This window comes from Anarhichas minor, unplaced genomic scaffold, assembly GCF_050575085.1.
Source record: "Anarhichas minor isolate MPS153535 unplaced genomic scaffold, ASM5057508v1 ptg000041l, whole genome shotgun sequence".
Taxonomy (NCBI): domain Eukaryota; kingdom Metazoa; phylum Chordata; class Actinopteri; order Perciformes; family Anarhichadidae; genus Anarhichas; species Anarhichas minor.
The window spans coordinates 6,805,362-6,828,653 of record NW_027466487.1 but is presented as its reverse complement, the minus strand read 5'-3'; the positions used below and the strand labels follow the sequence as shown (position 1 = coordinate 6,828,653).

At 37.5% G+C, this 23,292-nt stretch overlaps 1 protein-coding gene and 1 pseudogene across 1 annotated transcript; one reads left to right on the top strand and one right to left on the bottom strand.

The window, feature by feature from the left end:
* Positions 1–3,801: 3,801 nt before the first annotated feature.
* On the bottom strand, positions 3,802–22,119 carry LOC142969694 (cell adhesion molecule CEACAM5-like; annotated as a pseudogene).
* Positions 8,184–15,997, top strand: LOC142969654 (cell adhesion molecule CEACAM5-like). Its single transcript, XM_076109659.1, has 9 exons — positions 8,184–8,229; positions 8,641–8,961; positions 9,899–10,171; positions 10,532–10,798; positions 11,308–11,580; positions 11,909–12,175; positions 14,866–15,138; positions 15,297–15,538; positions 15,950–15,997. Exons 1-9 carry the CDS (start codon positions 8,184–8,186, stop codon positions 15,995–15,997), a joined length of 2,010 nt encoding a protein of 669 aa, XP_075965774.1.
* Positions 22,120–23,292: the final 1,173 nt, after the last annotated feature.

Genomic DNA, 23,292 nt, shown 5'->3' with positions numbered 1-23,292 from the left:
ATGAAACAGGAACTTGGACTGACTGGCGGGAGACCCAGTTTTGACCTCCTGGTAGCCAGCGACACTTAGCTGAACCCGGCTTCTGCTCACATCACAACATGCACACACACTGATTGCGTATACAGGAAGGGGATTCAGGAAGGAGATGGAATCCGTGAGCCTGGAGGGAGTGGACCTCCCTGTGCTCCAATGAGGCCCTCAGAAAGTTTAAACCAAGAGCCGCCTCCAACAAATAGACAACCAATCATGTTCTGATGCTTAAACAATAAATTCTGCTGCGCACTCTGTTTAAGCGCCTTTTTAGTCGTTGATTTTACAGCGTTACTAGGCCCATGCATGTTTAACTGCTGGGTAAAATACTCCTGTTAGAAATCAAATAAATGTTCTTATTGCTTAACTGAATTATAGGGTTTTGTCTCATTCTCGGTCCACCTCAACAATATATATATATCCATATATATATATATATATATATATATATATATATCAACAAAGACAGAATGCAAAATAAACTACAGTATATCACAATTATATTGCATTTGCAAACAATATGACCAATAAGATGAAAGACATCTTTTTTTGCCTAGAACTAGAAGAACGTGCGTATGAGAACACATCAGCGATATATGAAAACACATAAAACCAACGATCATCTTTCCCTTAAAAGGTGAGTTTTTAATTAATTGATCTGATTTGGTAAAAAATGTATGAATGTATTTTGTAGGAACATGCACCTAGAGTTTTCATTGGAAATGATTTTATGTCGTTCAAATGAAGAAACTATTGTAGGAAACGCTTACTGAACAAACAGTTGATAAGAGCCAAAACACTTGACATGAGTGACATTTCCCTCTATTTTCACTTATGTCGAGCAGAAAACTTGGAGGACGAAGAGCTCCACAACAAGATAACAAATGTAGCAGCCATGACATAATTATCAGCTTATTGATCTTTACAGGTAAAGTGTCAGCAAACCTTTGCCAGAGAGCAACAGTAGCACTTTTGAAAATAGCTACGATGACTTAAAAAAAATAATTTCTTGTTCTGCTATTACTAATGTGTTTGCATTTGTATGCGTTTGCTTGTATTTTGTGTACTTTGTTATTTCTATATTGAATATCTAATGCTGGCTTTTATTCTCATGTTTTATTATTCTGTCAACATTGAACAATATCGGGTTGGGATAAGAGATTATGCAAAAGATATATATACAAATAATTGCAACACAAAATATTACGTTTTTTCCTCTTATATGGCTTTAACAGCAACTGAATATGTAGCAGTCTTTTATATATAATGGTCAGACACTGGCAACTGTGGAATTTATGTACTTATTGTTTATTTGAATTCATATATTTGACATTTGTGTACTGCTAACAAACTATAAATAAAACAATGAAGTTGTGCCTCTGAGGTTTATTCTTGATTGTTGACTAAGCTTCGTGGACAAGTCAAAGCTGATCATCAGACTTTGAAAGTGCTCTTTATGAATATAATCCTATGGCAGCTGTAATTATATGACAATTGTTCAAGTTAACACTGATAATCTAACAAAACGCTGAATTGCAAAATGTCTGAATAATGAGACAAATCCGTTGAATCTGCAGATGACTTTTATGCCAAAAGCTGCAGAATGCCGCCGTCCTGTGATGGACTGTAGTTATTGTGGAATAATGCAATCTGGTGAATAAATAATCTCTATAAACAAGATTTTGGTATAGGAAGAATGGCTGCACAATAAAAAAAAATCTAATTTTGATTATCATATTGCACATATTGTGCCACTTGCGATTTGAAAATTGTAGTCGGCCATATTGAGATTTTGATTTAATTTTGATTAATTGTGCAGCCTTAATGGGAAACAGTTGCATTTCCATTTGTAATCTATGTAGTATTTAAACCAATCACGTTTGAGCCGGCTTTGGTTGGATGCATGAAAACAGTCCGAGCAGAGAGCAAAAGAAGCTGAAGTATTATCTGAAATGCAATATGGAACCAATCGGCAAATGATTGTCCTTTTTATCAGCTTCAAATTAGCTTGTTAAATACTTTTGAACCTTGGACTGCAAATAATGAACAATGCACGGAAGAGGAAGTATTGGCCCTGATATCCACTGACTATACTGGAACATCAGAAATATTTCACCCTGCCACCAGCCGTCAGATCGAGGTTGGTGAATAAAAGACGTTGAGCAAAGTGGTATTGATATAATTTACTGATGATGGTGATGATGAAGATTAACTCTCCCTGAGGATCTTTTAAGCTCAGACTGTCGCTCAGTCATCCTTTGGTCCAGACTGTCATCCAACAACTACTGGATGAACTGCCATGGCATGTGATTTAGACATTCACGTCCCCCTTGCGACGAATTTAGATAAATCCCTTAGTTTTTCCTCATCAGGTATTAATTTACATGGTAAACTGTTAATGTTAGGACCCTCTTTTGTTTCCAACATGTGTTATCTGTTTTAGTATAACTGTTGAAATTGGTTTCATTGTTGAGCATTTTATTCTATTTAATTTTTGTATTATTTCTAATTGCCCGATTTTATAATTTCCTCATTCCAGTCCTAACACTTTGAATCTGTTTTAAAAAGTGCTGAATAGATAAAGCTTATTATTCTATTATTGTTATAAGCATCACCATGTTTACATTGTTACTGCATGTTAGCATGCTGATGTCAGCACTTAGCGCCCTGCTCTGCCTAAATGCAGTAGAGCTGCGTCACAGTGTGGCCGAAGACTCTTGATCCTAAAGCTTCTGTCATGATCAAGTTAGTAACTAGTAACTAAGAGGTAATCATGAATAACAATCATAATCTCTGGTGTTCAGAACATGCAGTTGTCTTTTATTAGCTTGTTATGCAAGTTTGGAGGGCAACAATAAGAAATGGTTGATTGAGTTAATAATTAAGCTTGCCCAGCCTGTGGACGTCTTGATGACATGTTTTATTGATTGCAGATTATCTCAGGGACACTTTTTCCGTTGTTGCTCAAAGTCAGACGGCAGATGGTCAGATAACATTAGAAGAGGACCAAACTGAGTAATACACCATGAGCTATACCAAATTTGTCACCACATGGATAATTGCCAATGCGTAATATCTCTCAAACAAACAGTCATATTGTGATATCATCACACCAGCACAGCATGTCCAGCATGTGGTTTTATTCATTTATCATCACTGTGTTATAAATGTATCATATCAGTGTAACATATTGGGTAACATTTTATAATAACTACACACTGAAGCATTAGTTAAGTATGAGTAAACACTTAATTCATCATTTACAAAGCATTTTTCCTACATTAATACTTTATTAGTATGCAGTTCATAACAACAGTTATACATGTTTTATTCTTGTTTAAGTTGATATAGCAAACATTAAGGTTACACATTATGAAGAACAGAGCAACATTTGAGGTGTTTCTGTCCACCTGTTGAATGTAAATCCAATATTCACTCTTCTTTTACTTCTGCTTTTGTCTCCACCAACTCCTGAGGGGAAAATGTCTCTAACTGAATAATGATCGACTAAACTCACCAGCTAATTTCTAACTGTGTCTGTCAGCTGTTCGGTGCAGGGCAGGTAGTCTACAGTTGGTTTTGCTGAACATTATATATAACTATGAAAGTGAATCAAAACATTCAAGCTGCAGGCTGCAAAACCAAAACGATGAGTTGAAAGATACGGAAAAGATTTATAGAGCTTTGATCATAGCCACTTTAAAAAATAGGATGAAATAAGCAAATTATCAAATTAGTTATGCTTTTAAAATGGCCTTTTTGAAACAAAACTTAACCTGCAAGATAGAGCAATAGATTTTTTTTACAACTTTTACAAAGTTTTACAACTATTTTTATTAATAATAGTAATAACAATAATAATTGTAATAATAACAGTTGTAATAGTAATAATTGTATAAATAATAATAATGTTACTATAATTATTATTATTTATAATTAAGATTCTTTGCTTTGAGTTGCTTTATGCAAGTGTACACTTAATGTAAGCGCTCTCTTTCTGACCCTTTCACTACATCCAATAAACCTCTTAATTCAAACTTACCCAATACAGAGACAACTGAGGGCTGAGACATTTCATTTCTCAGAGTTTTGCTGTTAAAGGCTTGACAGCTGTAGCTTCCACTCTGACTCATCTGAATGTTCATCAGTCTGAGCTCTGGTCCAGTATCAGAGAGCAGGTCTCCATTCAGAAACCACTGAAACAGGGTAGAAGGTCTGGAGACCGCTGAGCACATCAGGCTGATGTCTGACCCTTTATCATAGTATTCTTGTTACGGAGATATTGTCAGATTAATATTATCAGGGCCATCTGCATGTAGGGGAAAACCACAGCAAAAAGTCATTATGCACAACTGCATTATCATTTATCAAGTCACCAGAATGAAATGTAACAGAACAAGCCTGCAATGAAGACAAGACAACACAAGGCCACTCCTCACTAAGCTGTTACAATCTAAACTTTCCATCTCTGTTTGCATCCAGATGTTGTCAGATGAAGAACTGAGCATGTAGGTTAGTAACTCACAGCTGATGAAGAGGTCTATTGGATCACTTCTGGCATCACTGACAGGGTTGGACACATGACACCTGAATGGTCCCTGGTCGTAGCGCGTCACATTAATAGTGACAGTGGAGCCTCCATCAGTGAGCTGAACTCTGTCGCCGGCTGTAACCTCAGAGCTGCCGTTGAACCAGAGGAAAGAGAGAGAGGATCCAGAGGAGGAGCAGGACAGACGGACAGAGCTGTCCTCCAGTAAGTCTGTGCTGCTGGCAGTTGCCATGACATCGGACACTAGTACTGTGGATGAAAAACAAAATGGTTTTACATTTACCACCACATAACAAAGGTACAGTAGAAGGAAACACTGAGAATGAATCTCTAATCCTATAATGAAATGTTGAGTGGCTGCATATTGAAAGTTTACAGTACTGGCATTAAATTAACTCAGTGGTATTTTAGGTGGTTGTTCTTTCGAATACATTTTCAATATCATGTAGTCCAATTTATCATCCTATGACCTTAACACAGTATGACCATAAAACATCCATCAATATCTTACTGAGTGTCTCAACAAGATATGAAAAGCAAATTAAGGCAGGACAGTTGTGCAGGAATGCATTCGAGTCCAAAGGTGTATTTAAAAAAGACTGTGAACACAGTGTATCCATTACATGTTTTGTAACATATTGTTGATATCAGTGGTTAGGGTCAAACAACTAAAATTAGAATATTGGTGAAATTATTCAAAACTCATAGCTGTATGACTTTTAGACTTTAAATTTCATTATGAGTGAGAAAACATCCTAAAATTTCTATCGAGAAGTAAATTGAGCATAAAAGTTAATTCTTGACCTTAGAAATAGTTGTTTGACTAAAAATAAATGTTATTTAAAGTTGACTTACTTGCTTTTTCCTTGCTTGTTTTGTCTTGGTATCAAATAATTATTATCATGTCATTATGTAATAACATCATCTGAATTATTTTTTAGCAGGTATGTTTTGAACCTTTTTATAGATCAAATTTCAAACCACTCGCCACCTAAACACTTTTTATTAATCAATCAACTGTCATGCATAGTCTCCACTAAGAATTGATATTGAAATTTGCTCACCATGTACGTCCAGTTTTGTTTTCCCTTCCTTTGGTCGTTCTCCAGCTGGAATAATGGAAACGCTGTATTCTCCACTGTCATTGGGAGTCAGATTCCTGAGCTCCAGAGATCCAGTAGATATGAAGAGGGTGATCCTGCCTTCGTATTCTGCTGTAGTGAAGTTGTTAGTATTAAAAGCTATTATATCTTTATCACCAAATTTCCAGACCACCGATTGAAATGGTGTTTCTGATGGAGTCAGTGTTGTGGTGAACATCACTGTCTCTCCAACAGCTGCATTCAGAGGACCGTCTGGCAACACACCAGCTCCTTTGGTCAAACCTGGAGGAGACATTTACAGGTCTGAGAGGAGATCGGATAAATTGTGGAGATTGAAAAATCGTCATAATCCGAAAGGAAAAACACAAAAACAATAATTTCCATAATATATTAGTATAGATGTCTATCTATTGAAAACAAACAAGCAATGAAGTTACAGTGGTTATAGTTTCAATCTTCAGCATTTTAATTATATGACATTTTTAGACCACATTATGGAACTCAAGTCCAACAAATGGAACCAATTAGTGAGAGATTAGTAGGCCAACTATCGATCAGAACAGCCAGTATAATATTAGGCATTTTAATATATCATACACTTTCCAATAAAGCTACTCTTTTTTATCTCATTTGTATTTATAATTTCTAATCATATTTCCTAGAGCATATTCATCAGAGTAAACTATAAAAAATGTTTATTGTTTGAGCAATTACTTTTAGTAGTTAAGAAATGTCACTCATCAAACTTTGACTGTCGTAATAAAGTGAGCCTCCGGCAGCTCCAATTATACGAGTCAGTAAACGCGGAGCTACGTGTTGAGTTACAAAGTGTCTGCATAATGAGATGAACCCACTAAGCCGCAGTCATGACCCAAAGCTGCTCGACGTCACCCTCTAGTGGTGGAAATGTGTTCATATATTGACAAACTGGAGGGAAATGAGGCGACGTGAATACTACTGTTCATAGTATAATTCATACATACCAATAATTCATCAACTATTAATAAATTAATACTCAGTTTGTGTCAACAACAATAAGATTACACATGATGTCTGTCAGACAGGGTGGAATAAGACAATTTTTAAGTAAATAAAAGAGAAATTAAAAAGAAAATGTGAAGGAGCAGTAGGCATCATTATACATGCATGAATGTTTGAATCATTGTGTGACCTCATGAACAGACAAACCTCCGTTTTTTTAAGATTGATTCAGCTTTTATTACCTTTTTCTTTCTTTTTGTTATCTGCTTGTGTTTTATGTTTATTTGCGTTTGAGAATTAATTATTAGTTTGAGTCCCTAGAAAATTATAGAAGAGTGGTGTAACAGAGTCCCTGCTACCCGGTGGGTCTGGTGAGCACAAGGATGCCAGCACACGGTTAAATGACGGGTTCAAATGTTCTTTATTGTCATGGAATCTGACTAGCTTGGCCGTGTGCTCTCCTGCCTTGCCTCCGAGCACATGCCGCGGGAGGTTTGCAGTCCTCTCCCGTCCTGTCCGTTCCAGTGTCTCACTGTGCTCGTCCCGAGCTGTCCCTCTCGCCTCCGTCGCTACTGTTGATTAAATACAGCTGAGAGAGAGAGACAATCAGGATCAGTTTCAGCTGCGCCTAATTAAGTCTCTTCCCGGCACCGTTCCCTGAACCACTCCCACACTCCGTCCCCTCCACAGCTGAGCCACCCACGCCCGCCACCACAAGTGGTAACAAAATAAAGATTTCAGAATAATAACCATAAATTTCAACTTAATTTTGTTGCAATGCATCATGTAGATCTTGAGATATTTCACAGGATAGTGAAACGATTGACCTGCAGGTGGCGCAAGAGCTTCCTCTTGCGCCACCTGCAGGTCAATCAGAGGATCACCCAGTCTATGTGAATGTTTTCGTTCTCTGGGTGCCATTAATGTCCGTCTAAAATTTAAACTTTCCACTTAATAGCAATCCATTTTTTTTGTCCAAACCAAAGTGTGGGACCGACCAACCAAACAACAGACCAACATTGCCATAAAGACTCTAGTATGGCTAACAATACCTAAAACAACAGAACTACGACATACCACACATTGCAGTACAGCATACTGTGTTAATGAATCAAATCATTTGTGAACAAAGATTGTGTCTTGCCAACAGCAACCTGACGGGACTAAAGTATCAATTGTAATGTTGCCGACTCGGAGCAAAGATCCACATCCAAAATAGGGCGTCTCTGAACAAACCCATGACTGTTTAATGATGTCAAACTGTGGTTGTTGCTATTTGGACAGAATAAATTCAAAGTCCTTCACAGTTGTGTTTTGTGTACATTGTTAATGATCAACTACAGTGCAGGGAAGTGAACCTTTCAGAGATATGATGATGGGGAAAACTCCCACTGCACAGTACTTCCTTGTACTACCTTCATAAATTGAAATCAGCACACATTATTCTGAAATTATCAAAGCAAAGTGAAGGAGTGTGATCCCTCGTTTCTCTTGTCATATTTAATGGTACTGAAGAAGAAATGGAAATAGCTGCGATACACTTCATCATCCTGATGGCCATCTCAGGTGAGCTTTTACCCCATGATACAGCAGATAGAAGTGATAATTAACTTCATTAGAGTTCCTCTGTTGCTGTATTCTAAATTCCTGTGGGAAGACACACATTTTCCTAACATGAGAAGTCAAAGAGGAGTTTCTATGCGGCTGACAATCTGCTATGTAAACACGTCAGCTACTTCAGCTTGTTAGCAATTTGATGATCACTTTAACTTTATTCAGAAGTTTTATTTCTGTTTGCAGCAAAGATAAAATGTTGGAAAATACCTCAAAGCTACAACTGAGCTATGAAAATACTCATGATGCTTCTAATACCCAGAGGTGTTCTGTATATAAGCTTCTTCAGGGAGAACAGGTGTATTGTCTGCTGCACATTTGTGTTTCAGGTAGTTTTTAGATCCCTGTAAATGTCTCCTCCAGGTTTGACCAAAGGAGCTGGTGTGTTGCCAGACGGTCCTCTGACTAAAGCTGTTGGAGAGACAGTGATGTTCACCACAACACTGACTCCATCAGAAACACCATTTCAATTGATGATCTGGAACTTTGGTGATAAAAATATAATAGTTTACAATACTAACAACTTAACTACACCAGAGTACGAAGGCAGGATCACCCTCTTCATATCTACTGGATCTCTGGAGCTCAGGAATCTGACTCACAATGACAGTGGAGAATACAGCGTTACCATTATTCCAGCTGGAGCACTAGCGGAAGAAGGGACAACCAGACTGGACGTACATGGTGAGCAAATTCCACACATTTCACAAGTTTCTTCTCTTTCAATAATCAATGCATAGATATTGAGAAGGAAATAGATATTGTTTCAGTTCAAATAATTGTGTTCAGTGTTTTCTGATAAAATCTATACTGAGACCAGAATTCAGATTATGTTATTACATTAATCATTGCATAACACTAATAATATAATAATACTAAAACAAAAACCGAAACATCTGAGGGGTGGTTGAAAGATAGGGAAAATGCAAGTAGTTAGATCATAAGATCTTAATACTTATTTCTTAAACTACTATTTCCAAGGTCAAGAATAAACTTTCACACTAAAATTAAATGTAAATTTGAGGATGGATTCTCAAAGTCTTACAATAACTGCATCATAACTTACATTTGAATCATTTCACTGGACCACTGATGTGACATCCTTTTAGTGGAATGACTATAAGCGCTAAAATCAACATTAAGTAAAAAAATCTATATATAAAACGGTTAGATTGAGTTTGTAGTTTTTAGGGTCACCTGTATAGTCTGTACATATTTAGCTTTGGTTGACACTGTACCAGTATTGGTTGTATTGGTTGAAGCGTTAAGGTCATACATTCTTGTAGTGTTGAACTGGACTGCAGAATATTACAAATGTATTCTAAAGAAGAACCATTTAAAAGTACAACTAAAAATAACACTGAGGTAAATCAGTGCCAGTTCGACACAATATCAACAAAAATGAATCTCCCTCTGGTGTGCAAAGCATTTTGTAAAAGCCCGAAACAGACTGTTTGGTCTAAACATTTGTGAGAAAATGTGGCAGGAGCTCATGTAAACTTTCAATGTGCAGCCACTCAACATCTCATTATAGGATCATAGATTCATTCTCAGTGTTTCCTTCTACTGTACCTTTGTTATGTGGTGGTAAATGTAAAACCATTTTGTTTTTCATCCACAGTACTAGTGTCCGATGTCATGGCAACTGCCAGCAGCACAGACTTGGTGGAGGACAGCTCTGTCCGTCTGTCCTGCTCCTCCTCTGGATCCTCTCTCTCTTTCCTCTGGTTCAACGGCAGCTCTGAGGTTACAGCCGGCGACAGAGTTCAGCTCACTGATGGAGGCTCCATTCTCACTATTAATGTGACGCGCTACGACCAGGGACCATTCAGGTGTCATGTGTCCAACCCTGTCAATAGTGCCAGAAGTGGTCCAATAGACCTCTTCATCAGCTGTGAGTTACTAACCTACATGCTCAGTTCTTCATCTGACAACATCTGGATGCAAACAGAGATAGAAAGTTTAGATTTTAACAGCTTGGTGAGGAGTGGCCTTGTGTTGTGTATTTTGTCCCCATTGTATTGTCCAAAGTATTAGATATTATTAGATAATATTTTTCAACCTTATAGAATCAATCAAACTACATCACAATGCCAACAAGATTATTGTACAGACGGTTTCATTTATAAATTGTTCATTGCAGGCTTGTTCCATTACATTTCATAGTACAGATGTTTTTTTTCTCTGGTGACTTGATATATGATAATGCAGTTGTGCATACTAACCTTTTGCTGTGATTTTCCCCACGATGCAGATGGCCCAGAAAATATTGTTCTGACAATATATCCGTCACAAGAACACTATGAGGAAGGATCAAACATCAACCTGACCTGTTCAGCTGACTCCACACCTGATGCCCAATATACGTGGTTTCTGAATGGAGATCTGCTGTCTGATACTGGACCAGAGCTCAGACTGATGAACATTCAGGAGAGTAAGAGTTGGAACTACAGCTGTCAAGCCTTTAACAGCAGAACTCTGAGATCTATAAAATCTCAGCCTGCAGCCATCTCTGTACTGAGTAAGTTTCAATGAAATGTTTTGTTCAAAGAAATATGGATACAAAAAAGAAATTATGTACCTGTGATGGTATCAGAGGAAGCTTTCTTAAAGCTGGGGTATGCAGTTTTCTGTTGCAAATACAGCCCTCCTCCTGCAGCTCTCCCTTCTCTGTGCTAAGCCCCTCCCATTAGACGATAGCTAGATTATTGTGACGTCACAAGATCATTCCAGACAACAACCTAAAGAGGTTAGCAAAAGGCCCATCCATGTCTAAAATACTTTGTCTATATTGACGTGACCAATTACATTTATTTTATAATGGATATATGATAAACAAAGTAAACTTTCCTATCACAACATGTCTATGTCCAAGTCGCATACAGACCTTTAACATCTAATCATTATCATTTATCATGGTATCATTAAAATGGGATTCATATTCACTCTCCACATTGCTCCACTCTACTGAACAATGTGCCCTTGGCCCTGAAAGGTGGTCAGTAAAACCACAATGTTTTTCACCCACAGCGGGTGTTGCCAATGTCATGGTGACTTCAAACACAACAGACATGTTGGAGTACAGTACTGTCCGTCTGTCCTGCTCCTCCTCTGGATCCTTCCTCTCTTTCCTCTGGCTGAACGGCAGCTCTGAGATTACAGAAAGTGACAGAGTTCAGCTCACTGATGGAGGCTCCATTCTCACTATTAATGTGACGCGCTACGACCAGGGACCATTCAGGTGTCATGTGTCCAACCCTGTCAGTAGTGCCAGAAGTGATCCAATAGACCTCTTCATCAGCTGTGAGTTACTAACCTACATGCTCAGTTCTTTATCTGACAACATCTGGATGCAAACAGAGATTGAAAGTTTAGATTTTAACAGCTTGGTGAGGAGTGGCCTTGTGTTGTGTATTTTGTCCACATTATATTGTCCAAAGTATTAGAAACACATTTTTCAACCTCATAGAATCAATCAAACTACAGCACAATGCCAACAAGATTATTGTACAGATGGTTTCATTCATAAATTGTTCATTGCAGGCTTGTTCTGTTACATTTCTGGTGACTTGATATATGATAATGCAGTTGTGCATACTAACTTTTTGCTGTTGTTTTCCCCAACATGCAGATGGCCCTGATAATATTAATCTGACGATATCTCCGCCACAAGAACACTATGAGGAAGGATCAAACATCACCCTGAACTGTTCAGCTGACTCCACACCTGATGCCCAATATACGTGGTTTCTGAATGGAGATCTGCTGTCTGATACTGGACCAGAGCTCAGACTGATGAACATTCAGGAGAGTAAGAGTTGGAACTACAGCTGTCAAGCCTTTAACAACAGAACTCTGGGAAATGAAACATCTCAGCCTGCAGCCATCTCTGTACTGAGTAAGTTTCAATGAAATGTTTTGTTCAACGAAATATGGATACAAAAAAGAAGAGGTGATGGTATCAGATGAAGCTTTCTTAAAGCTGGGGTATGCAGTTTTCTGTTGCAAATACAGCCCTCCTCCTGCAGCTCTCCCTTCTCTGTGCTAAGCCCCTCCCATTAGACGGCAGCTGGATTATTGTGGCGTCACAAGATCATTCCAGACAACAACCTAAAGAGGTTAGCAAAAGGCCCACCATGTCTAAAACACTTTGTCTATATTGTCATGACTAATTACATTTATTCTCGGAGTCTTTTAGACTCTTTTTGAGAAGTCCATCTTCCTTTTATTGTGTTGCTTTGCAGTGTAGACCGTTGTTGCAAATGCTGGAATAGCAACTTTTACTGCAGGATTTCCTGCCATTGAATCAGGCTTTCACCTTCTGGGATGTGTGCGTGTATCTGCATTTGTGGAACAGCTTATAGGAACGCCCTCTCTCTGAAATGAGCTGTGCAAAATCTTTACAGTTATCTAGTCTGATCACAGACTTTATCTCCTTACACATCTTACATTTGCTTTGGAGTGATTGATAATGAAACTGCCATTCAGTTTGATTGTTAGGCATTAACTTGCAAGTTTAACTGTTGTGTTTACAAGGTGAATGTGGTCATGGCTGATTAGGTCAAATAAACAAGGTAAGGTTAGCAAACACTGGTTAAATATTGCACTAAACAACAGATAGTATATGATAAACAAAGTAAACTTTCCTATGACAACATGTCTATGTCCAAGTCGCATACAGACCTTTAACATCTAATCATTATCATTTATCATGGTATCATTAAAATGGGATTCATATCTCTCCACATTGCTCCACTCTACTGAACAATGTGCCCTTGGCCCTGAAAGGTGGTCAGTAAAACCACAATGTTTTTCACCCACAGCGGGTTTTGCCAATGTCATGGTGACTTCAAACACAACAGACATGTTGGAGTACAGTACTGTCCGTCTGTCCTGCTCCTCCTCTGGATCCTTCCTCTCTTTCCTCTGGCTGAACGGCAGCTCTGAGATTAAAGAAAGTGACAGAGTTCAGCTCACTGATGGAGGCTCCACTCTCACTATAGTCAGTGTGACGCGCTATGACCAGGGACCATTCAGGTGTCAAGTGTCTAATCCTGTAAGCAATGGCACCAGTGGTCCAGTAAACCTCTCCATCAACTGTGAGTTATTGACTTATATGTGCAGACTCGTTATCCTGCACTATATGCATGCTTCAAAGTTGATGTTTCAGTATAATGAGGCTTCACACTGAGAGAAGCTGCATGTCACGTAGAACATTCTTTTGGTGATTCTTCTGTTTTGTTTTTCTACTACTCATATGCCGCACACTGTAGATGGCCCAGAAAATATTGAAACAATATTTGGTCAAATGGAAAGCACATTCCAGAACAAAGGTCACGAGTCTTGCAACTTTCCACTGTTTTCAGTCAATTATTAAAGAATCTTGTCGTTTTAATGACAATTATCTTCTCAGTTATTCATTGTGTGACCTGACACACTAACTAAGAACTCATACACTGTCGATGATATTTCTGAGGTTTAGGTTGGTCAACAATGTAAATGTTGAAATAACTGTGAAGACAGTTGGACACTTGTTATACACATGATTAAGAGAACACTTGTTTTGGGTTTTGTATTTCTAGGATAATCACAGCCTCGTGAAACTTTACAACCACAAATAAGAGACTTAAGGCATTCAGAGCATGTATGACTTTCCTAGAAATATTAACGATAACAGTTTCTGAGCAGTTTCCATAATATAAGTGCAGAAATCTTCAATGTCCAAAGTTTTTTTCATACCAAATCACAGCATGGCTTTTTTTATGGTGTTCCTCAAGGTATTGATGTCTAAATGTGTTTTTTTTATTTGAATCATTTTTGATCAATTCTCGAGTGTTAAAAAAATTGTTACATTTAGCACTAAATCTGTGTCACAAATGGTATCAAATACTAAGAAACAATTGAGCATGGGGTCATATACCTCTATCATAATGTTCGAAGCCCTTTTACACTTTCACAATATATTTTAATTATTCAATACATGAATTAATTAAGGGCTGCACGGTGGTGTAGTGGCTAGCACTGTCACCTCACAGGATGGCCCTTCTATGTGGAGTTCTCTCCGTGGCAGTGTGGGTTCTCTCCGGGTTCTCCTGCTTCCTCCCAAAGTCGGAAGACATGCAGATTAGGTCAATTGATGACTGTAACTTGCTGTTAGGTATTAATGTGAGCGTGAATGGTTGTCTGTTTCTATGTGTCAGCCCTGCGATATTCTGGCAACCTGTCCAGGGTGTACCCTGCCTTTGCCTAATGTCAGTAGGGATCGGCTCCAGCCCCCCCTAACTCTGAATAGTGGTTAGAGATAATGGATTACTTCATTAATTTAATCTCTGATTAATGACTAGAAAAACTTCACTCACACTGCGGAGCTGCATCTCAAATTAATCTTCAGGTTCCCAGCTTTCAGAAGACATTTACAACTTCTATAAGGCATATACTGTTGACTTACTATCTCCCCTAAAGATCCCATATCCCCCTCTAAAAGAAGACAAAGACGGGTCTGTGTGTGTCTCTATGGGTTGACTCAGGAAACCCTCAGTAATTCAGATACTTTTTTCTAACATTTTTCACACATCTGTTGCTCAACAGAGAGAATATCAGGTGCTTCTATCACATCGGAAACAAACACGTTGATTGAAGGGAACTCTTTCAACTTATTCTGTGATGCTGCTGGCTCTGTGTTTACCAGAGAGTGGATGAAGGATGGCTTAAATCTGACTCCGGATGACAACATGGCACTTTACGACAACAACAGAGTGCTGTCTTTTAACAGTCTGAGTAAAAAAGACACTGGAGATTATATTTGTAACGTCAGCAACCCCCTCAGCCACGATGAAGCTACATACACCATGGTTGTTTTCTGTAAGTAACAAACTATACATTTACTGTTCAAAATGATGACTGCCTTAAATAACAGTGTGCTACTGAAATATTTTAGTTTGTAGGTCTGTAACACAAGAGTTTTATATTCTTTATTATCTATGCTGCTTTAAGAACTTTTACAAATATCTGTTTTTCAGATGGACCAGAAAATGTTCAAATCTGTGGTCCAAGTGAGATACAATTGAAAGAGACCTTAACATTAAACTGCTTTGCTGAGTCCGTACCTGCTACTTACACCTGGATGCTGAATGGGACAAAGATACACAATTCTGCTGTTTTTACTAAAAACATCACTGAATATTGTGATAGTGGCGACTACACCTGTGAAGTGATGAATAGTATAACTGGGAGAACATCGTCAGCGGTCCATGGATTGTCTGTAACAGGTACCAAAATGTTGTTGATTTTGTTGATAATCTGGAATATTGAAGCCAACCCACAGTGTTATACGTCTGATTATCTGAAGTGTACTAGAATGGCTATGCTAGTAGCAGCTAATGTAGCGTCACGATGCTAGCTTCAAGCAGAGATGAGGAGCGGGCTACAGAAGTCCGGTAACCATCTTCTAACTCCACACCCCCAGATTTTGTTTGTCATTTTCAAACTTGTTATCCTCATTTTACTTGTTATCTTTATCATTTTTGCTTTGACCAGATCATTTTACTTTTATTAGTCAGGACCATATATTCAGACATATTTTACATTCACCTCACTTGTGATTGTTTTTAAGAGTTTACAAATAGCTGATATTGCAAAATTGAATGGTTGTGTGATTTTGTATTTTTTTCAGGTAAAGACGGGTCTGGAGGTCTTTCAGCTGGTGCCATTGCTGGAATAGTTATCTTATGTTTAGTGGTTTCTTCTGCGGGAGCTGGTGGAGGGTACTATCTTTACAAAAAAAAGTAAGTTAAAGAATAGCTTTTATTACCAGTCAGACAATTGTCCCTTTTATTATGTAGTAATAGATGACTGTCATTAGATTAACCCTAATTTAACACTGACTTTACCCTAATCTCTTGTAATTAGACTTATGGTAGTCTATATAATGAACAGAAAGGATTTAATGTATACATATTCACGGGAGGTCAATGACAATATATCTGTTGATTACGTTCATAATTCTTTGCATTGAAAACGCATAACTGGTGTATGAATTGAAGGTTTTGCATTTTTAGTCCTCAACATAAAACAGTAAACAATCTTGTATTAAAGTTTAGAAATCCCTTATCGAATAATGTTGGGTAAAGTCTACCCAAAGGCAACACAGGTTACAGTTTGAATTCTGAGTTGCATCTTGTGGTATGGACACATTTTAACAATGCTTTATTTCTAATATTTAGAATCAACAAGAAAACTCCGCCACATTGTGATAGTAAAGGTTTGTATTTATCTGATCTAATTCATCCTTATATATATATATATATATATATATATATATATATATATCAAAGACAGTATGCAAAATAAACTACAGTATATCACAATTATATTGCATTTACAAACAATATGACCAATAAGATGAAATACATCTTTGTTTGCCTAGAACTAGAAGAATGTGCGTATGAGAACACATCAGCGATATATGAAAACAAATAAAACCAACGATCATCTTTCCCTTAAAAGGTGAGTTTTTAATTAATTGATCTGATTTGGTAAAAAATGTATGAATGTATTTTGTAGGAAAATGCACCGAGAGTTTTCATTGGAAATGATTTTATGTCGTTCAAATGAAGAAACTATTGTAGGAAACGCTTACTGAACAAACAGTTGATAAGAGCCAAAACACTTGACATGAGTGACATTTCCCTTTATTTTCACTTTTGTCGAGCAGAAAACTTGGAGGACGAAGAGCTCCACAACAAGATAACAAATGTAGCAGCCATGACATAATTATCAGCTTATTGATCTTTACAGGTAAAGTGTCAGCAAACCTTTTCCATTTACTCATTCAGTAGAGAGCAACAGTAGCACTTTTGAAAATAGCTACGATGACTTAAAAAAAATAATTTCTTTTTCTGCTATTACAAATGTGTTTGCATTTGTATACGTTTGCATTTATTTTGTGTACTTTGTTATTTCTATATTGAATATCTAATGCTGGCTTTTATTCTCATGTTTTATTATTGTGTCAACATTGAACAATATCGGGTTGGGATAAGAGATTATGCAAAAGATAGATACAAATAATTGCAACACAAAATATTATGTTTTTTCCTCTTATATGGTTTTAACAGCAACTGAATATGTAACAGTATTTTATATATAATGGTCAGACAGTGGCAACTGTGGAATTTATGTACTTATTGTTTATTTGAATTCATATATTTGACATTTGTGTACTGCTAACAAATTATAAATAAAACAATGAAGTTGTGCCTCTGAGGTTTATTCTTGATTGTTGACTGAGCTTCGTGGACAAGTCAAAGCTGATCATCAGACTTTGAAAGGGCTCTTTATGAATGTAATCCTATGGCAGCTGTAATTATATGACAATTGTTCAAGTTAACACTGATAATCTAACAAAACGCTGAATTGCAAAATGTCTGAATAATGAGACGAATCCGTTGAATCTGCAGATGACTTTTATGACAAAAGCTGCAGAATGCCGCCGTCCTGTGATGGACTGTAGTTATTGTGGAAAAATGCAATCTGGTGAATAAATAATCTCTATAAACAAGATTTTGGTATAGGAAGAATGGCTGCACAATAAAAAAAAATCTAATTTTGATTATCATATTGCACATATTGTGCCTCTTGCTATTTGAAAATTGTAGTCGGCCATATTGAGATTTTGATTTAATTTTGATTAATTGTGCAGCCTTAATGGGAAGCATTTGCATTTCCATTTGTAATCTATGTAGTATTTAAACCAATCACGTTTGAGCCGGCTTTGGTTGGATGCATGAAAACAGTCCGAGCAGAGAGCAAAAGAAGCTGAAGTATTATCTGAAATGTAATATGGAACCAATCGGCAAATGATTTTCCTTTTTATCAGCTTCAAATTAGCTTGTTAGATACTTTTGAACCTTGGACTGCAAATAATGAACAATGCACGGAAGAGGAAGTCTTGGCCCTGATATCCACTGACTATACTGGAACATCAGAAATATTTCACCCTGCCACCAGTCGTCAGATCGAGGTTGGTGAATAAAAGACATTGAGCAAAGTGGTATTGATGTAATTTACTGATGATGATGATGATGAAGATTAACTCTCCCTGAGGATCTTTTAAGCTCACGTTAGACTGTCACTCATCCTTTGGTCCAGACTGTCATCAACAACTACTGGATGAACTGCCATGGCATTTGATTTAGACATTCACGTCCCCCTTGGGACTAATTTAGATAAATCCCTTAGTTTTTCCTCATCAGGTATTAATTAACATGGTCAACTGTTAATGTTAGGACCCTCTTTTGTTTCCAACATGTGTTATCTGTTTTAGTATAACTGTTGAAATTGGTTTCATTGTTGAGCATTTTATTCTATTTCATTTTTGTATTATTTCTAATTGCCTGATTTTATAATTTCCTCATTCCAGTCCTAACACTTTGAATCTCTGTTTTAAAAAGTGCTGAATAGATAAAGCTTATTATTCTATTATTGTTATAAGCATCACCATGTTTACATTGTTACTGCATGTTAGCATGCTGATGTCAGCACTTAGCGCCCTGCTCTGCCTAAATGCAGTAGAGCTGCGTCACAGTGTGGCCGAAGACTCTTGTTCCTAAAGCTTCCGTCATGATCAAGTTAGTAACTAGTAACTAAGAGGTAATCATGAATAACAATCATAATCTCTGGTGTTCAGAACATGCAGTTGTCTTTTATTAGCTTGTTATGCAAGTTTGGAGGGCAACAATAAGAAATGGTTGATTGAGTTAATAATTAAGCTTGCCCAGCCTGTGGACGTCTTGATGACATGTTTTATTGATTGCAGATTATCTCAGGGACACTTTTTCCGTTGTTGCTCAAAGTCAGACGGCAGATGGTCAGATAACATTAGAAGAGGACCAAACTGAGTAATACACCATGAGCTATACCAAATTTGTCACCACAAGGATAATTGCCAATGCGTAATATCTCTCAAACAAACAGTAATATTGTGATATCATCACACCAGCACAGCATGTCCAGTATGTGGTTTTATTCATTTATCATCACTGTGTTATAAATGTATCATATCAGTGTAACATATTGGGTAACACTTTATAATAACTACACACTATGAAGCATTAGTTAAGTATGAGTAAACACTTAATTCATCATTTACAAAGCATTTTTCCTACATTAATAATTAATTAGTATGCAGTTCATAACAACAGTTATACATGTTTTATTCTTGATTAACTTGATATAGCAAACATTAAGGTTATACTTATGAAGAACATACAGAGCAACATTTGAGGTGTTTCTGTCCACCTGTTGAATGTAAATCCAATATTCACTCTTCTTTTACTTCTGCTTTTGTCTCCACCAACTCCTGAGGGGAAAATGTCTCTAACTGAATAATGATCGACTAAACTCACCAGCTAATTTCTAACTGTGTCTGTCAGCTGTTCGGTGCAGGGCAGGTAGTCTAGTTGGTTTTGATGAAAATTATATATAACTATGAAAGTGAATCAAAACAGGCTGGAATACCAAAACGATGAGCTGAAAGATACGGAAAGGATTTATAGAGCTTTGATCATAGCCACTTTAAAAAATAGGATGAAATAAGCAAATTATCAAATTAGTTATGCTTTTAAAATGGCCTTTTTGAAACAAAGCTTAACCTGCAAGATAGAGCAATACATTTCTTTTACAACTTTTACAAAGTTTTACAACTATTTTTATTAATAATAGTAATAATAATAATAATTATAATAATAACAGTTGTAATAGTAATAATTGTATAAATAATAATGTTACTATAATTGTTGTTATTATTATTTAAAATTAAGATTCTTTGCTTTGAGTTGCTTTATGAAAGTGTACACTTAATGTAAGCGCTCTCTTTCTGACCCTTTCACTACATCCAATACTCTTAATTCAAACTTACCCAATACAGAGACAACTGAGGGCTGAGACATTTCATTTTTCAGGGTTTTGCTGTTAAAGGCTTGACAGCTGTAGCTTCCACTCTGACTCATCTGAATATTCATCAGTCTGAGCTCAAGTCCAGTATCAGAGAGCAGGTCTCCATTCAGAAACCACTGAAACAGGGTAGAAGGTCTGGAGACCGCTGAGCACATCAGACTGATGTCTGACCCTTCATCATGGTATTCTTGTTATGGAGATATTGTCAGATTAATATTATCAGGGCCATCTGCATGTAGGGGAAAACCACAGCAAAAAGTTATTATGCACAACTACATTATCATTTATCAAGTCACCAGAATGAAATGTAACAGAGCAAGCTGGTGAAGAGGTTTATTGGACCACTTCTGGCACTACTGACAGGGTTGGACACATGACACCTGAATGGTCCCTGGTCGTAGCGCGTCACATTAATCGTGACATTGGCGCCTCCATCAGTGAGCTGAACTCTGTCGCCGGCTGTAACCTCAGAGCTGCCGTTGAACCAGAGGAAAGAGAGAGAGGATCCAGAGGAGGAGCAGGACAGACGGACAGAGCTGTCCTCCAGTAAGTCTGTGCTGCTGGCAGTTGCCATGACATCGGACACTAGTACTGTGGATGAAAAACAAAATGGTTTTACATTTACCACCACATAACAAAGGTACAGTAGAAGGAAACACTGAGAATAAATCTATGATCCTATAATGAGATGTTGAGTGGCTGCACATTGAAAGTTTACATGAGCTCCTCCCACATTTTCTCACAAATGTTTAGACCAAACAGTCTGTTTCAGGCTTTTCCAAAATGCTTTGCACACCAGAGGGAGATTCATTTTTGGTGATATTGTGTCGAACTGGCACTGATTTACCTCAGTGTTATTTTTAGTTGTACTTTTAAATGGTTCTTCTTTAGAATACATTTGCAATATTCTGCAGTCCAGTTCAACACTACAAGAATGTATGACCTTAACGCTTCAACCAATACAACCAATACTGGTACAGTGTCAACCAAAGCTAAATATGTACAGACTATACAGGTGACCCTAAAAACTACAAACTCAATCTAATTGTTTTATATATAGATTTTTTTTACTTAATGTTGATTTTAGCGCTTATAGTCATTCCACTAAAAGGATGTCACATCAGTGGTCCAATGAAATGATTCAAATGTAAGTTATGATGCAGTTATTGTAAGACTTTGACACTTTAGATTTCATAATCAGTGAGAATCCATCCTCAAATTTACATTTAAATTTAGTGTGAAAATTTATTCTTGACCTTGGAAATAGTAGTTTAAGAAATAAGTATTAAGATCTTATGATCTCACTACTTGCATCTTCCCTAGCTTTCAACCACCCCTCAGATTTTTCGGTTTTTGTTTTAGTATTATTATATTATTAGTGTTATGCAATGATTAATGTAATAACATAATCTGAATTCTGGTCTCAGTATAGATTTTATCAGAAAACACTGAACACAATTATTTGAACTGAAACAGAATCTATTTCCTTCTCAATATCTATGCATTGATTATTGAAAGAGAAGAAACTTGTGAAATATGTGGAATTTGCTCACCATGTACGTCCAGTCTGGTTTTCCCTTCCTCCTGTAGTGCTGCACCTGGAAGAATGGAAACGCTGTATTCTCCACTGTCATTGTGAGTCAGATTCCTGAGCTCCAGAGATCCAGTAGATATGAAGAAGGTGATCCTGCCTTCGTATTCTACTGTAGTGAAGTTGTTAGTATTGAAAAATATTATATTTTTATCACCAAATTTCCAGAGCACCGATTGAAATGGTGTTTCTGATGGAGTCACTGTTGTAGTGAACATCACTGTGTCTCCAACAGCTTTAGTCAGAGGACCGTCTGGCAACACACCAGCTCCTTTGGTCAAACCTGGAGGAGACATTTACAGGTCTGAGAGGAGATCGGATAAATTGTGGAGATTGAAAAATCGTCATAATCCGAAAGGAAAAACACAAAAACAATAATTTCCATAATATATTAGTATAGATGTCTATCTATTGAAAACAAACAAGCAATGAAGTTACAGTGGTTATAGTTTCAATCTTCAGCATTTTAATTATATGACATTTTTAGACCACATTATGGAACTCAAGTCCAACAAATGGAACCAATTAGTGAGAAACTAGTGGGCTAACTATCGATCAGAACAGCCAGTAGGCATTTTAATCTATCATACACTTTCCAATAAAGCTACTCTTTTTTATCTAATTTTTATTTATAATTTATAATCATATTTCCTAGAGCAGTGATTCTTAACCATGGGGCCGCGGCCCACGATTGGGCCGCGGGCGCCACCTAGAGGGCCGCAAAAGACTTTCAGTTTTGCACCTGTGGGCCGCGAGACCGCATAGGTTATCAATTGAAGACACCAGAGATATTACTGTTCTCCATGAGACGCTCAGTTACAATATAGCTTCCCACCACCTGGTGGCGGTAATGCGTCAGTCAGTTGTTTAACAAGCTCCAATAAGCAGAAGAAGACACTCAGCTAGCCGCTAGCAAAGGGGTCGGCAACCTGCGGCTCTTCAGCCCCTCTGTTGCGGCTCCCTGAGTCTACATCAGGGGTCCCCAACAGGCGGACCGGATCCGGACCCAGGCCCTAAATCCGACAGATAATTCGGAATTATACATATTAGGCACTGAGTTTATACTTTAACCGGCGCGTCTTATTCAGCCGTTACGGCACTTGTTCGGCGGTGCAGGAAACACACCGACCAATGCATTGTAAATCACATCAGGTGATGCAGCTCAATATGGGTATTCTGACAAGTTTCCTGACTCGAGCGAGGTTTGCACACACCGTGACACACGGGGCTGAGACGAGGAAATAGAAAGAAGAGCAGGGAAATTGCGCCGATCGAAGAAGATATCTCACATGACTCGCTCCAAAAAGAGAAACGTGTTCAGAGAGAATATAATTAATAAGCAAGAACGAACAGAATCGTATATGTTAATTATTCCCACAGGCAGTCACATCCTCTGCCCCTGTCAAGCGCTTTTCCCTGCGAACGCGAACGGCTAATCATGATTTTCAGACCCCCGCCCTCTGCAAACT